The sequence below is a fragment of the Pteropus vampyrus genome, unplaced genomic scaffold (genome assembly GCF_000151845.1).
Source record: "Pteropus vampyrus isolate Shadow unplaced genomic scaffold, Pvam_2.0 Scaffold296, whole genome shotgun sequence".
Taxonomy (NCBI): Eukaryota; Metazoa; Chordata; class Mammalia; order Chiroptera; family Pteropodidae; genus Pteropus; species Pteropus vampyrus.
Window position 1 is genome coordinate 738,973 of NW_011889077.1, and position 15,316 is coordinate 754,288.

Below are 15,316 nucleotides of genomic sequence, written 5' to 3' on the forward strand. Positions count from 1 at the left end.
TTATGAGATTAATCGAGTTTTTTCCATCCCTTTTCTCAGCTGGTTTGAAAGTTTAATTATCTATTTCCATTCTGCTGTTGGTTACATTTTTACTTTTAAGATGTACAAACTTAAATTTTCTTTCAAAGACTAAAATAAATGTGCGTCCTCTTCGAATTAGACAAGAAAGACAGTATGTTTTCTTCTTTCTTCCAAATGTCTGGAATTTTAGTTTTCATTTCAAAAGGATACCGTAACGTTAGCAAAATATTTGTATGACTTGTTTGCTGGCAGTTGCTTCTTTCATCTTGCGAATTCCGGGTTCATTTTTCTTCTTGTTGAGATGTATCCTTTAATTATTTCAGACAGGGTGGTAAGGGTCTGATCAGGTACATCTTAAACGGTTATTTACTGCGCTATTTCCCAACCACCTCCACGTGTGGCAAGAGGTAACCAGAATATTGGAATGGCACTCTGCAGAAAATAATGCAGGTGTCTCTGCGCAGCCAGAAGTGACAGATCGGGGCCCCCGGCAGTCCTGAGCCCAGCTGGCCCCCCACGGCCTGAGGGGAACAGACTCTCTCGGCACCTGTCTGGTTCAGGCCCATGGCGGAAGGCCCTGACAGTCCTCCGTCTAGCACGAAAGTTCCAGGGTCAAAGGTATCTGCCCTCAGTACTTTAAGAAGACTCTCCTTAAGTGTACTATTTTGGCTGCATTTTAAATGTGAGAGATCACAAATTTGGTTTTTCTTTCCTCGGTTTTCTGGGCATGCATCATTTCCCGTCTCGCTGTCACGCTGCTTGCCTGGCAGGCTCCTGCAGTCCGACTCACTTCTGGAGAAGTCTTAATTCTTCTGGTTCTTCAAATACTGCCTGTCCGCCATTCTCTGTTCCTGCCTCCGAAACACCAGTTAGAGGGACGCTAGAATTTCTGGATTTATCCTCCACGTCTCAGCTTTTCCTCCCTGTTCTTCATCTGCAGCTCTTAGCAGTAAACTCATGTTTCCAAGCTCAGACTTCCAGCTCACTCATTTGCTCTTCGGCTACACAGCTGTTTGCTGCATCTAGCAAAGTTTCTGCTTCAATATTTTTTAACTCTAAGAACTAATCAATTAAAATTTTTATCAAAGTATATTTTTCTCTCTCTCACACAGAGCCTGCTTCTCACTGCTCCCTGCTCACACCTTCTGCCACCATCCTATCCATCCTCACCTACCAAGGTCCAGGGCCCTGTCACCTGTTGGGGACTCGCCTGCTCCTTGGGGAGCCACCTCCGCAGACATATAGGGCTTGGCTTTCTCTCCCAACTCCTCCACCTCCCCTGCTTCCACCAAATAGGTGTCCACACATCTCTGCTGCCAGCGCCTGCGTCCCCCTTCTCTGTCCTTGTGCATCTGCCTCCCTGGTCCCTTCCCTCATTGCGTGGGCTTGAAGGTGAAGGGATGAATGCGTATGTTAAATATGTGTAATCTACGTAGCTTATTTAGGGTTTTTTCCCCCTGATAACCCCTTTCTTGTTTCGTGGACACTCTTTTATCTTTCCAACTGTGTAAACAACGTGTACTTATTTGAAACCCACTTCAGGTGACCCCGCTGTTCAGGCACCTAGCTCCTGACTCACTGAGCACTCTCTCTCGCTCACAGCACTGGGTGTCCTCAAAGGCCTAAGCAATTTTTCTGTAAGAGAGTTCTCCTACGCTCTGTACGCTATGTTAAACCGTAAGAATTAAATACATTCCTGTAACAACAACTGGGCTTAAAAATTAGACGAGAATAGAGAACCTGGGTGAGTTGTCCCCAGAAAACCACACTAAGTCCTCATGGTACTGGGTACAAACCCGTGGCCGAAAAGGAACAACGCAGCAAGAATCGCAATTACATGAACTTGAATAAAAGGAAATTTATCTACCTGGGTTAAAATCAGATTAGCTATTAACAAATCAAAATCCAAATGTTTTCTAAAAATAACAGTTTACCAGAAGGAAGTTTTCTAGTAAGATAGTTCAAAATCGATTGCTCCCTCTGAACGAGTCATTAGATGAATGTGCACAACAGGGCGGCGGGGGTACTTGACGCGACCTCTCTCATTGCTCCCCTAACTTTTCTGAACTGTCTCCCCGCGTGCTTTCTCGTCCTTAAGAGCCCGCGGGAAGGCACTTGGGGTGGAGAGGCCCCGCCTTCCACTGTAACCTAATGTGGGGTCCTGGGGTCGTGGGGTCAGAGTGAGTGGCCACCACGCCTGTGCCTTGAAGGCGTTCTGGCGCGCCCCGAGGACTGAGCAGCCGTTCCCAGAAAAGCGGGCCTACAACTCAAAGGAACCGTGCTGCTTCCCTGAGCGCGGCCCAGGGGCTGCGCCGCCCGTCGGTGTCTGGGCAGCACCCCAGGGCCCGGGCCGGCCTGGCACGGCCGCGCTGCTCACCGCCGCACCCACCGCACCTTCTCCACTCCATGGGCTCCCGGGGCAGCTGCTGGGACAGCGTGGGGTAGAGAGACGTGAACAGGTTCTGATCTCCAGCACCTGCAACGGAACAGAGAGACCCGGTTACGACGCTTTTAGGCAGATGTAGGCTAAATAGGCTGTGAAGTTATTAAACTGGTGATCAGACAGTTTTATACGCAGTGCAATGACATCACGAGGTTGTCTCACAGCTGACATAACCGGGCTCTAGAAAATCCAGCCCTCGCCACAAGTGATCAGCCTCGAGAGAACCACCAGAAAATTCCAGCAGAGAAGGAAAGCCGGAGAGATGCACGTGAACTCGTCACCAAAATAAACTTGGTGTGCACCCGAATGCCAGGAGCCAAAACCCGCAGGACCCTCTCGATGCGCGCACACGCCACAAAGCACCGGCCCTGCGGTCACTCCCAGGGGACAAGGACAACGCCCGGATTTCAGAGAGGGACATGTGCACTCTGTCCGGTGCTGCCCAGACCTCCTGGGCACCGGCCGCCAGCGCCCCAGCTTTCTCATGATGGGAACCCTGCTTTCTCGTTCCTTATGCCAGTTGCAACTGGACTTTGTTACGCGCAGTCGGAGGACGGAGCAGGCCATTGACGAAGAAAACTGCACTTGGGACCCAGCGGCCCACGTCGGGTCTGAAGCGTGTGCGAGCGCCGTCCGTGACCCCGGGAATGCCGGTCCTGCCCGCAGACCACACGTCATTTCTCCCACCTTCTGGCAGAAAAGACTTTCAAATGGATGACAAAAATGTCCAAGGTCACAAACTGGGACGTCATTTCAGCCTGTTCAATGACGCGTAAAGCAAGCTTGCTGTTAATGTATGTGTAATGTCAATGCGGTAATAAAAATTAATTAACGCTTCAAGTTGGTGGCTTTTTCATGGGGCAAACACTGACACTGAATGCACACTCACGACTAAGGAGACCTCCCGGAGAGGCCGCACAGGGCGGGCTTCCACGCTGCTGGGGGCGGGGGCCGAGGCTCGGGAAGAAGACCCCGAAAGGTCCAGACGTTCTCCAGACTCCGCAAGGAGAAAGCCGGGCTAGTCTGTCCCCTAAAATGCACCAGGCAACGGACCCCGTTTCTGCGCACACACGCTGCGCTGCCCGTCCTGGAAGGCACAGAACTGAGCAGGAAGCAAGGAAGCCCCACCCAGCTTTGCACCAAGAGGCCAAGTTTACAAGAAATTCCGTCGGTGTGATAGGGAGCGTCTTCACTTGGCTGTCATTTGTCACTTTTTGACTTGCTAAAATGAGGGTGATCTTAAATCACAACTCAGTATGTCCTGCCTGTCCTCACTGGCTTTCACGGCACACCTGTTCCACCGAGCCCTCCTCCTGATGCTTCCTGTGGCGCACACGCCGTGGCGCACACGCCGTGGCACACACGCCATGGAACACACTGTGGCGCACACTGTGGCACACACTGTGGCACACGCCGTGGCACACACTGTGGCGCACACTGTGGCACGCACGCCATGGCGCACGCGCTCTCACTCTCGCTCCGCTTCCCTCCGTCTCCCAGTGTCGTCTACGGTCACTGCCCCGGCGGGTGCAACCGAGCTGGGGGCGGGGGGCGGGGAGCACAAATCACATCAGCGTTAGTCAAGTGGGATACTGCGGCGGTCTGCAGAAGAGGAACTGCAAGCGACACACAGACTGGTCGCAAGACAGAAAGTCCCACAGTCTTTCTTTTTCCACACGAAAGGTAATTAGCACAAGTGCCGAGCGTTAAGAGGCCTGAGTAGACACTGATAACCAAGGGACAAGTCACCTTCTCTCGCACTCAGAGACCAGACCAGACTCAACATCGAAGAGTTTAAACAGAAAAAGAAAGATTGGATAAATGTATCTAAATATAAGAACACTGGAAAATCGGCCTTTAACAGTCTGTATACTTTAGAATAAAAAATATACACGCAGGATGCTTGTGGCAGTCCGCAGCGTGGCATCTGCAAGTTCCAGAAGAGGCCTCGGCGGCCGCCTGCCCTGCAGGTTTGTGCGGGACTGCTCTCTCCCCAGGTTCGCCTTCGCCTCCTTGAAGTCCGGGTTCGACGACCACCTCCCCAGGGAGGTCCCTGCAGCTCTCAGAAGGGGCACCACCGTGCAGGGGAATCAGGCCACAGCCCTCGCGATCCCGCGGGGATCTGTCCGAGGACAAGGCTGACAAACCACGCAGACTGCCTGCCGGGGTCTAGACTGCACTGCGGGCCCGCACGGCTGTCGGGTCCTCCGGGGCTGGGAGAGGAACAGAAAGCTCTGGATGCCGGACTGGCGCGAGCTCCAGGTAACGCTGAGGGAAAAGGCGGGTGGGAGACGTGTGCGCGGCTGGCCACCTCTTATCCAGGAAGGGGAACCCCAGTGCGTGCAAATCGGTTTTTACGTGACGGAGACTTAGCTAAGGGAAGGGATGGTGGGAAGGGCAGGGGTACATGCTAGACTGCTTTTAAACATACCTTGTTTGATAGATTTGATTTTGAAAGCATGCAAATATTTCTATGTAATTATAAAACTAAATTTTAAAAAAGGTTTCCCTAAAAACATCAGGAAAATATAAGATGAATGAAATTAAATGTATACGTAGTATAACCGCGGAGAGGGGCTCTGTGACGAGGAACTTGAAAACCACAGGCACTTGACTGTCCATTCCTGCCGGGACAGACCCAAATGCCACAAAGAGTTCCTTTAAAAAGTGTGAAACCTGTGCTCACTGGCCTTTGGCGCTGCTGATAGCGGAGTTAAGAGCTGGTACGCAGAGACCGCGTAAAGGGGACACGCAGTCGCCATCACCCAGGATAACCACCAACGCAAACTGCCAGGCCCCTCGGACCTGCTGAACCCGAAACTCAGCTGCAGCCCGGTGTCAGGTGCTAGCGGCCCCGCAGGGGACCAGCAGACAGCCCGCTGGAGAACCTCGCTCTGACTCTGCCAACCCCAAGTGTCCACGACACTGAAGGAAGAAAATACGGCCCGTAGAGCAGTTCATCAAAACCCGAAAGTCCTGAATCTGAATCCAAAAGATCGGCAGGAACTGAGGGTGTGCTTTACCTCTACACTCCTAGCTCTGGCCCTGAGAAGGCGCAGCAGCGACTAGAAGCCCGAGCGTGCAGACCGGGCTCTCGAAACACCATGAGAAGAAACAGCTGCTAACACCACAAAGAGAGAGACCACCAGACATGACGCACCTGCGGAGGGAAGGCCACCGCCACCTAGGACACAGTCTCACCAAAAAAATCCAACCGCAATCTGGCCCAGCCTCCGGCTCTACCCTCCACGCTACAGGAAATGCCGAGCGCAGCGGACAGCGTTCAGGACAACAGAAGTCACGGCCGCAGAAGTCCAGGCGGGGGCGGGCACTGCCACAGGGCCAGCCGCCCGGGCTCCTCGACCAACTGCAGGGACAGAAGCGAGGTAGAGGGGAAGCACGAATCTGAAACCCTTATTTGGATATCGATTAACGCAAAGAGTTTTTAAAAAGATATTTGAGACACACCAGAAATGTAAAGATTGAATATCTGATATTAGGAATTTTTTTAGGTGTTATCAGGTTTTGTAGCTTTTTTTAAGTCTCTGTCTTGTAGAGATACCTACCACCTTAGCTCAGGCTGCCACGAGAAAACGCCATAGACAGAATGGCTTAAACAATACAAATTTATTTTCTCCCAGCTCTGGAGGCTGGAAGTCCAAGATCAAGGTGGCAGCTGCTAGGTTCCTGGTGAGGCCTTTTCCCCAGCTTGCTGACCGCCCGGCGTCTCACCATGTGCTCACGTGGCCCTTCCCTGGTATGCACAAGGTGCATGAGGCCACTGACCCAATCCGAGGGCCCCACCCTCATGCCCTCATCTAACCCTGGTCACTTCCCAAGGCCTCATCTCCAAATACCACCCCATGGAGGAGGGTTAGGGCCTCGACATGGGACTCAGGGAGAGGGGACATCAACGTTCAGTCCGTAACATACATTTACAGATAAACCGTGTGATGCTTGAGACTTTCTTCCAAATAAGGACCAGAGAGAATGGGGGATGGAGAAGGGAGACCGGCCAGTTCACCGGAGGGCTGGAATCAGGTGACAGGTCCGCCGGGGTTCTTTACAGTGCTTTTTCTTTCGTAGGGTTGCAAGCTGCCATAAAAAAATGTTTAAAATGATACAATTCTCCCGTTTTTCTTATCCTTTCCCCACTACGGCACTCACCACCTATTACATCACATAATTCACGGTGCGCGTCGGCGGTCCAGCTCCCCTTGCTGGAATATAAGGGCTGAGAGGGCGGGGTCTTTGCTCGCGATGTAACCCGGATGTAACCCGATCCGCCACGGTGCCCAGCACGTGACGTGCTGAACACGTGCTGCCAGACTGGCGGATGTGCCCAACTCCTTCCTGGTCCGCACTAGACAACCCGCGGTCCCCACAGGGCAGGGTATGCTACAGCGCAAGTGATGACGGCGCTGGGTGTCAGGCGCGGTCTCAGAATACGGACTTCATTCTAGATAACACTGAAAATTCCTGGTGTGGCTGACTTAGCTCTTCGATTGCTGAATGGAAGGAAGTGATATTTTTACTCTACTCAACTCCCTGAGAAAGGCTTTGAGGGCTAATTTTAGGGAAAACCACCCCTTCCGTGTGGGCTGAGGGTGTCTAACTCCCCAGCTACTTGGTGAAGCCGTGGCAGCGGGGGAGTCGGCGGCCTTGACGCTGGTCCTCCCCAGCACCGAGGGATGCTGGTCAGGCACAGTAAACCGCCGCCCGGTCTTCACCTTCAACACGAGCGCTGAGGCCCTCTGCGGTTCACCTCCACGCTGAGACACTTACTAACTCATCCAGCAGAACTGAAAGTGCCCACAAACAGGGCGCTACAGAGTTAGTAAAATTACTACCCAGAGGGGTTCCTGTTAGGTCCGAGGCTCCACCTAAAATGTCAGCTCTGAAACTGATGCAGTGACTTCTAGCGCTGAACAGATCTGTCGAAAATAAGAAAAACGTCCAGACGCATAACCTGGTAAAACCAAGGTCTAACCCTGTATCGGTTTCTTTATAATTTCTCTTTAAAGAAATGTTATAAAGACCTAAAAAAAGTTAAGGAAGGAAACATCATGTAACACTTGTGCATGAGGCCAAATAAAGGCATTTATTTCCCCAGGGGAGATAAAATCGAGAGAAATTCCAGAAAAGGCTCATCTGTTTCTAAGAGATCTTCCCACTTTGCGGCGCCTTCTGGAGCCCCAACTCCAGATGCCCAGGAATCATTCCCTCAGTCAGGAGTACAGCCAGGACGAGCTAGTCCCTAGGGGGACAAGGCCCTGTACCTCAAGCCTCCGGAGGGAGCGTAGCCCTGCTGACACCTCGATTTTCAACTTCTGGTCTCTAGAACTGTGGGACAATAAACGTGTTGTTGTAAGTCACCCAGTTTCCAATAATTTGGTATAGCAGCCCTAGAAAAAGAACTAGTATATACAGTATAAAACACAAAAATCGAATCCACATTTTTTTCTTAGTGTTATTCTAATTCATCTTTTCGACATGCTTTTGGCTATATCTTTTTAAATGTCAAGTAAACACAGATGAACAGGTAATTCTGAAGAGGTACAATCACCAATAAACATATAAAAAGATCCTCACTCGTCACCAGGTGTATGCGTACCACCATGATGACCTTGGGCCAGACAAAGAGTTCTCAGATATCGAAAGCACAATCCATAAGAGAAAAACAATGGATGACTGGACTTCATCGAAGTTAAAACATCTGTGCTTCAAAAGACACCATTAAGAAAAATTAAAAGACGACCAAAGATTAGGAGAAAATATTTACAAATCATGTATCTAATAAAGGATATGTATCCGGAAAATATAATGAACTCTTACAACTCAGTGATAATCTAATTTAAAAATGGGTAAAAGATTTGAATAAACACTTCACTAAAGATCTACAAATGGCTAATAAGAGCATTGAGCGAAAATGTTCAACACCACTAGTCATTAGGGAAATGCAAATTAAAACGAAAATCAGGCGCCACTTCATGCCCACTGGGATGGCTGTAAGAGAAACATCAGCGAAGCAGAGACACTGGACCCCTCAAACACTGCTAGCGGGACGGTTAAGCAGTCACAGCCACTTTGGAAGACAATCTGTCAGTTTCTTAAGTCAGATGTAAGCTTATCATACAACACAGCAATCCTGCTCCTAAGAATCTTTCCATGAAAAATGTAAACACGTGTCCACACAAAGACACACATGCAAATATTTACAGCAGCCAAAACCATGTCCATCAGCTGATGAGATGAGCGGATAAACAAGATGTGGTCCGTCCACGTGATGGAACACTCAGCGGTAAAAAGGAAAAGCGGTAAGATGCAACGTGGATGAACCTCAAAAATAGTGCTGTGTGAAGGAAGCCAGAAACAAGGCTGTGTTACGTGATTTTATTTCTAGGATTTGTCTGGAAAATGTAAATTTATAAAGAAAGCAGATGAGGGCCGCCTATGCCCGGGGATGGGAGCTGGGATGAAGTGCTAACAAGCACGAGGGGACTTCCCGGGGGGGGGACGGAAATGCCCTAAAACTACATCACGGTACTGGCCACACAACTCTAAAGTACACTAACAATCAAAGAATTGTAAGCTGTTAAAAAGAAATTAAAAGAATTTAAAACTGTTTAAAAAAACACAAAAACTATGGTAGTTTTTCTCCTCCCATCCAATTAGCAAAACTTTTGAAAATGAATCCAATCCAGTGTAGTAAATATAACTTGGAGTATATATAACTTTTACACAGGGTGATTCGAAAACAGTTTTTAAAATTTAACCTGCGCGCACTCACCTTCAGACCTAGCCAAGTCCACATCTAGATTCCATTCTTTATAATAAGTGTCTTCCTGTTTTAGTCATACATTTTTAAGGTGTAAAGTTTGGTTTTGAAAAGCTGTAACTGTATCTTCTTTTAAGGGCTTCATCCAAATGCCAGGTTGACGGGCCCCCAACCAAATGCACACTTCAGAAGCTGAATCAGTGACTGGACGGGGAACGTTTCGGTTTGGTCAGTTACATTTCCACTGGCATGTAGTAAAGCAGCACGTCTGACCACAACTCAGCACCATTTCACAGAGCACGGTCTCTGGCACACAGTTAACTTTCTTTGGATTAACATTTTTTTCCTTGGTTCCAGTATCGAAAAAACTAAACGTATAAAAGTTTACCTAAAAACAAGTCTGAAATAATGAGGACTCAAACTCTCCAAGCATCTTCTACAAAGCTGTCTTATCTTGATAAAAACAAGTATTTAAAGAAAATAATTGCATGCCATCAAAAGCTTCTAACTCAGTGGTCCCCAACCTTCATGGCACCAGGGAGCGGTGCTCCTATGAGACTCTAAGGCCTGATGATCTGAGGCAGAGCTGAGGCGGTGCCAGCACTGGAGAGCAGCTGTAGACACAGATGCTTTGCTTGATAGCCCACCGCTCACCTCCTGCTGTGCAGCCCGGTTCCTAACAGGCCATGGACCAGTAGCAGTCCCCAACCCGGGAATTTGGGACTCCTGTTCTAACTTATAGAAGCATTAAATGACATATAGAATAGTCTTTCCTTCAGAGAAATGCTGACTCATTTAATTGAGTCGATAAATATTTACTGAGCAGCTACTATGCACAAGCACCATTCTGCATGTTGGAAACAGCGAACGAAAATGATAGAAGTTCCTGCCCTTTTCAACCTCACATTCCAACTTGCAGGCAGCCTCGGTTAGGGATGGAGAGAGACAATAAATCACAATGTGGGCATGTATGTATGTATGCATGTATGTGTGTGCGCGCGCATGTGTGTGTGTATGTGTATGTATGTGTGTGCGTGTGTGTATGTATGTATGTGTGTGCGTGCGTGCGTGCGTGTGTGTGTGTGTATGTAGGTATATACATCTCAGTAGACGGCGCCAAGAGGACTGAATACAGTCAAAGAGAGGCTAACAGGTAAGTGGGGTGAGGGCTGGCCTCTGAGCAGCCCCGAGGGAGGACGGGCACCATGGAGGGATCGGCAGTGCGTGCATGGCTGCAGCGGGTACAGGCTGCGGGGGCTGAAGGCACAGCCAGGGAGCCAGTGTTGGGGTGCCCGGGGCTGTGCGTCGCAGAGGGCCTCGCAGCCCAGGAAAGGCCTGCGAATGTCAGGCCACAAAGGTGGCCCGCCACTGGGCGGGGGGGTTCTGAGCAGTGGCATTACATGCTGTGCCTTCTCTTATTAGATAGATCACCGTTAACCCGGCTCGAGGGGCGAGGGTAGAAACGGGGGCCAGCTGGGAGGCCCTGGAGCAGATGAAAGTGGCTTGGGTTTGGGGGAGCAGCAATCAAGATCAGGAGAAGTGACTAGATTCTAAATAAATTTCAAAGACAAAATGATATTTGCTGATAGACCGTCCACTGTAAGAGAAAGAGCAGTCAGAACGACTCCGCGGTCCTCGATGTTGAATTTAAAAACCGCCTATCCGCTAAGCCCCACGTGCTGTGACTGCACTGACGATTCGTGGTGAGAGCAGGTACGGAAGGTCTGACGACAGGAGAAAGGGAAGCCAGAAGGAAGGGGGAGCTCTGCGGAGGGCAGAACGCCACAGGAAGCTCCAAGGCGAGCACGGAGGGGTGTCTGGGCGCCGAGGGCTCGGAACCCGCCTCCCCAAGCTGGGCCACTTTGGCACGTGGGCTCTTCTGAGCTAAAGGCGACTGGGCTCACGAGAAACCTTCATCTCACCCTAAATGTAAATTGGGGCCCTGCCCGTAACACGTCACCACCGGAAATAACCTTTTTGACCTCTCTACGGGTCAAGGCCAACTTCTAATGACTGGACACCTGCTTTTGTCGTCGGCAGTGACTCCCCCCTCCCCCACCCCGAGGCCCCAGGCACCTTACATTGTCCTTAGCTCAGAATGTCACATACACCTCATCTGCCCCATCTGTCCCTGAACCTCTCCTGTATGCGGGGCTCCCATACACATGTAAGAAATTAAAGTTGCTTTTTTTTCCTCGTTAACCCGTCTTATGTTGACGGGTTATTAGGCCAGCTGGCAGAACCTGGAAGGGTAGCGGAAAATTTCGTCCTCCCCCACAGAGTATTTAAAGCCATGCAGTCTTTCCTGCCACCCCGGTCCGTCCTCTAGATCTGAAGCCACCAGGCGAGAGCAGAGGGAACAGGACATCAAGTGATCCCTTGTGAGACCACACACACTGAATCATGCGATTCCTATGAAAAGACACTCTGTCAAATGGCAGAAACCTTTCTTCGCACAAAAGCACCCTTAAGTAAATCTCTCATGTTTCCAGAACAAGCTGATGGACCAAGCCCTTGCTCTGTGACTGGGGACCACCGCGTCGCGCTGTCGGCTTCTTTCTCGGAAAGCCTGGCTCGTGCGTTATGCCTGCCACGCTTGATCCCTTCAGAGATTCATCAGCACTGAAAAAAAAATCGGACCCTTGAGCTTTATTTGCACAAACCAAATTTTACTTTCCTAGAAACTCTTCAGAAACACTTCTTGTAAGTTAGGTAAGTGAGCTGAAGTTCAAATAAAAAAGAAGTTTTTCACTTCTGGATGATGAGCTCAAATCCACCCTAGAGTTAGGAAACTGTACTAACAACACGAGTTCCCAAAATGTGTGCCCAGGTGCCCCGGGGGACCGGCAAGCCCACGGAAGCCCCAGGAGAGCTGACACTGCTGCGCGAACGGCGGTGCCGGAGAAGCACCCGACCCGCTTCTGGCGCCGCCTTTTCAGTGTCGGATCACAGTGGGTCCCTTCAGTGACGTCATGACCATCGCAAAGTAGGGTGGCTGCTGTGACAAAAGACAAGTATCACATACACGAAAATCAAAGCGGGCAGCAGTGTCCCAGCGGCTGTGCAGGGTGCCACCCGGCGGTCTGTCACTGTGGTTATCCACCAATAAAATAAACATTTTCTACCAAAGTATGTGTATTATTTTTTTTTTTGAAATAACTACTATTAGGACCTAAAACTTAATAAAATTATTTGGACCTAGCTACTTAATAAATGGAATTATTTAAGTATTCCTTTTGGCCTGAGGTGCCATGAAAAAGTTAGTGACACACCGAAGCCACCGTGGACAGAGGACATTCTGGACTCTCCTTGCTACAAACATTTTTTGCTCACTGCTCACTCTTCTGAGTGCTTCACACGTTCATCCCGTTAACCCCACGTCAAGCCCGCCAGACTGGCACTGTCCTTATCCCTCCCTCACAGACGAGGAAGGGGTCACGCAGCGCCCCAGGCCACGCACGGAAGACAGAACTGTTTTGAACCAGACACGAGGAAAAGTGACACAAAGCAAGGTTAGCACCCGTGGCGGAGCCGCAGGCCCTGCCCTCTGAATACCCGTCGCGGAACAGCAGGTTTCGGAAGAACTGCTCCGCCCACGTCTCGCTCGCTACTGGCTTGAGAATTCAATATGGACCAAGACCTGCACTGACGCACGTCGATTTAAAAAAAAAAAAAAACATGTTAAGTTACTTTTCTGGTAATGAAACTGAGACAGTGGTTAAGTCACAAGCACCATACTTTCAGGCTGGGTGGAAAATTGTGATGTGCAAATTTAAAAACTTTAACCTACAGGGGGAGAAAAACTCTAACCAGGTACAAACTATTACAGACTCGCTCACTTTTGTTGCCTTTTCCCATTTTGAAATTTATGTCAGATCTGGAACCCCAAATACAGAGATTCGGAAAAATGAAGTAGACAATACAAGATGTGACTGGTGAGAACAGACCGTTCAAATGGAGTGTTGCTATTTTTCAGATGCTCTATGACTCCACGTTGACAGCGTGTGCTGTTCCACATGGGATGCTGATGGTCAAAGAAAAAACGTCACAAATCAGTGGAATTAAAATAATTTTGTCCACGAATGAGAAAGCTGGGAAAGAAACATATCTTTCCTCACATACCCTTGGATCAGAAACCTTAGTCTTTATCCTAAAGCAGAGAATTGACCCAGCGGTTAAAAAAAAAAAAAAATCTAAACTAAAACAATTTTTTAAATTTAGATCAAATGGATCTGCTGGATCTGTTTCAGTTACATCGTGCATTTTTCACGATTAATAAATTATACTCTAGGTAGTCAAACTGCTATGAGTAGGTAATTCAGCACCCAATGTCAGCACCTTACGATTATCGCTAACTTTACAGCTGTCACTTGCCAGACACCTCTCAGACAGGGCTCCAGCAGTCGTGAGCTTAGTCTTGGGTCTCGGGAGATCCCTTGCTGGGGCAGTCCCTCCAGCAGAGGCAGCTGGCGGCAGATTCAGAAACTTTTCCTCATGGACCAAAGGCCATTAAAACTTTTGAGCAGCTTCAGGATATTAAAATAATTCAGCAAGGTTTTCAAATAATAATGAATTCTATCTCCCCCTAATCTCTGCAGGCTTTCCATTCTTATGGCCACATACAAACAGTTCCATTCTACATTCTTCTCAGAAAGACCTATGCACAATTCATTTCGCTTCGAGGAAAATGTTCTGATTCTATGACAAAAATTGGAAACAAGCAGAAACTCTCTACTTTCATTTTAAAGCAAACAAGCACAGACCTCAGGAGGATACAAAGAAAGAAAGAAAGATGTAAATGGACTTTTGAAAACAAAAATGTTGCACAGAGAACTATGTGCCCGTTATCAAAACAGGTGCAGAATAGAGAGTACCCGGATGGATTTTTCAGAGCCTTTTCCTGCTCCCTCCGTCCGCCCTGCTCAGGCTCGCTGTCCCTTCAAAGCACGTGCAGCGGAAAGAACAGGACGAGATAATGTATGAAGCGAAACGGGGACGAGCGCTCACCAAAGCTGCAGCCCCAGATACCGCGAAATGTCACTTCGACTGTGAGCTGTGAGGGCAGACTTTTTCTAAAAGTTAAAAAGTTTGGAACTTTTACAAGGATCTTTTCATTTTTCACGCTAACTTTCTCTGAACACTTACGAAGCCACTTTTCTGAGGCTCCAGCGAATGAAAGGTTGTGCCTTTTAAGACAGAGCCACCATCAGTACAGATAGCACTTACTCGTGCTTTAAACGACAGGGACAATCTCCACCGATATAACGAATCTGGAGGAAGGGAAACGTCCCTCAGCCGTCCGTCACGCCCGTGTGTGTGACACCAGACACAGAGCGCTGACCCCGGTCACAGCGAGCCCAGCAGCGCTGCGGGAACTTGCCTCCAGAAACGCGTGACACACCTAGAGAAACGTGTTGCCCAGAGGTAAGCTAAGGGGGCGACGGGAGAGCAGGTAAGTGGGCGCCCCTGCAGGCGGCACTTACACACGCCCAGTGTGCGCTCCAGTGGGGAGAAGTTTCAGGAACCCCTCACCCCCGTGAGGACCACAGTGGGCATGGCTCCTGTGCCCTGAGGACACTGACGGGGCCTTGGGGTCAGCTCCCCGAGCACCTCTCCTCTGGCGAGCTGCAGAGTCTGGACTGACTGACAAGGATTCTGGGGGAGAGGAAGCAGCCATTGCTGCAGGACGCAAGTGTCCAAATTTAGATGAAAGGGTCCATTTCCCCAAGAAAGGTTAACATCTGAGAATGAAGCATCATCGAAAGATGAAGCAACAGACAAAGTTTGAGTGTACGACATCTCAGGGCCGTGACAAGGGGGAACGTACAAGGAGCCCGTCCACAATCAGAAAACAGGGAGACAGAACAGTCTTGCGACGCCCAGGCGCCCACATCTTGGTGTAGAAAGGGCACTTCCTGCCGGAACATGGAGGACCATTTGAAAAGCTGATCGAAGGTACACGATAGTGTCAAAGATCAAAACTAAGAGTTTGAAACACCTCTCTGCAAGTCATCAAAATGTCAGCCGACATTTCGACACTTCCCATCAACCCGGTGTTTTTTAAAGTATTTAAT

General features: G+C 49.3%; 1 protein-coding gene across 1 annotated transcript in view; it reads right to left on the reverse strand.

Moving 5' to 3' along the window:
* TRAPPC10 (trafficking protein particle complex 10) overlaps positions 1–3,216 on the reverse strand; it is a 55,431-nt gene extending 52,215 nt beyond the window's left edge. Inside the window, exons 1-2 of the mRNA XM_023521136.1 lie at positions 3,152–3,216; positions 2,299–2,556 (exon numbers count right to left, since the gene is read on the reverse strand). Coding sequence (XP_023376904.1) covers positions 2,299–2,556; positions 3,152–3,216 — 323 coding nt within the window. The remainder of the gene's footprint in view (positions 1–2,298; positions 2,557–3,151) is intronic.
* Between the last annotated feature and the right edge of the window lie 12,100 nt (positions 3,217–15,316).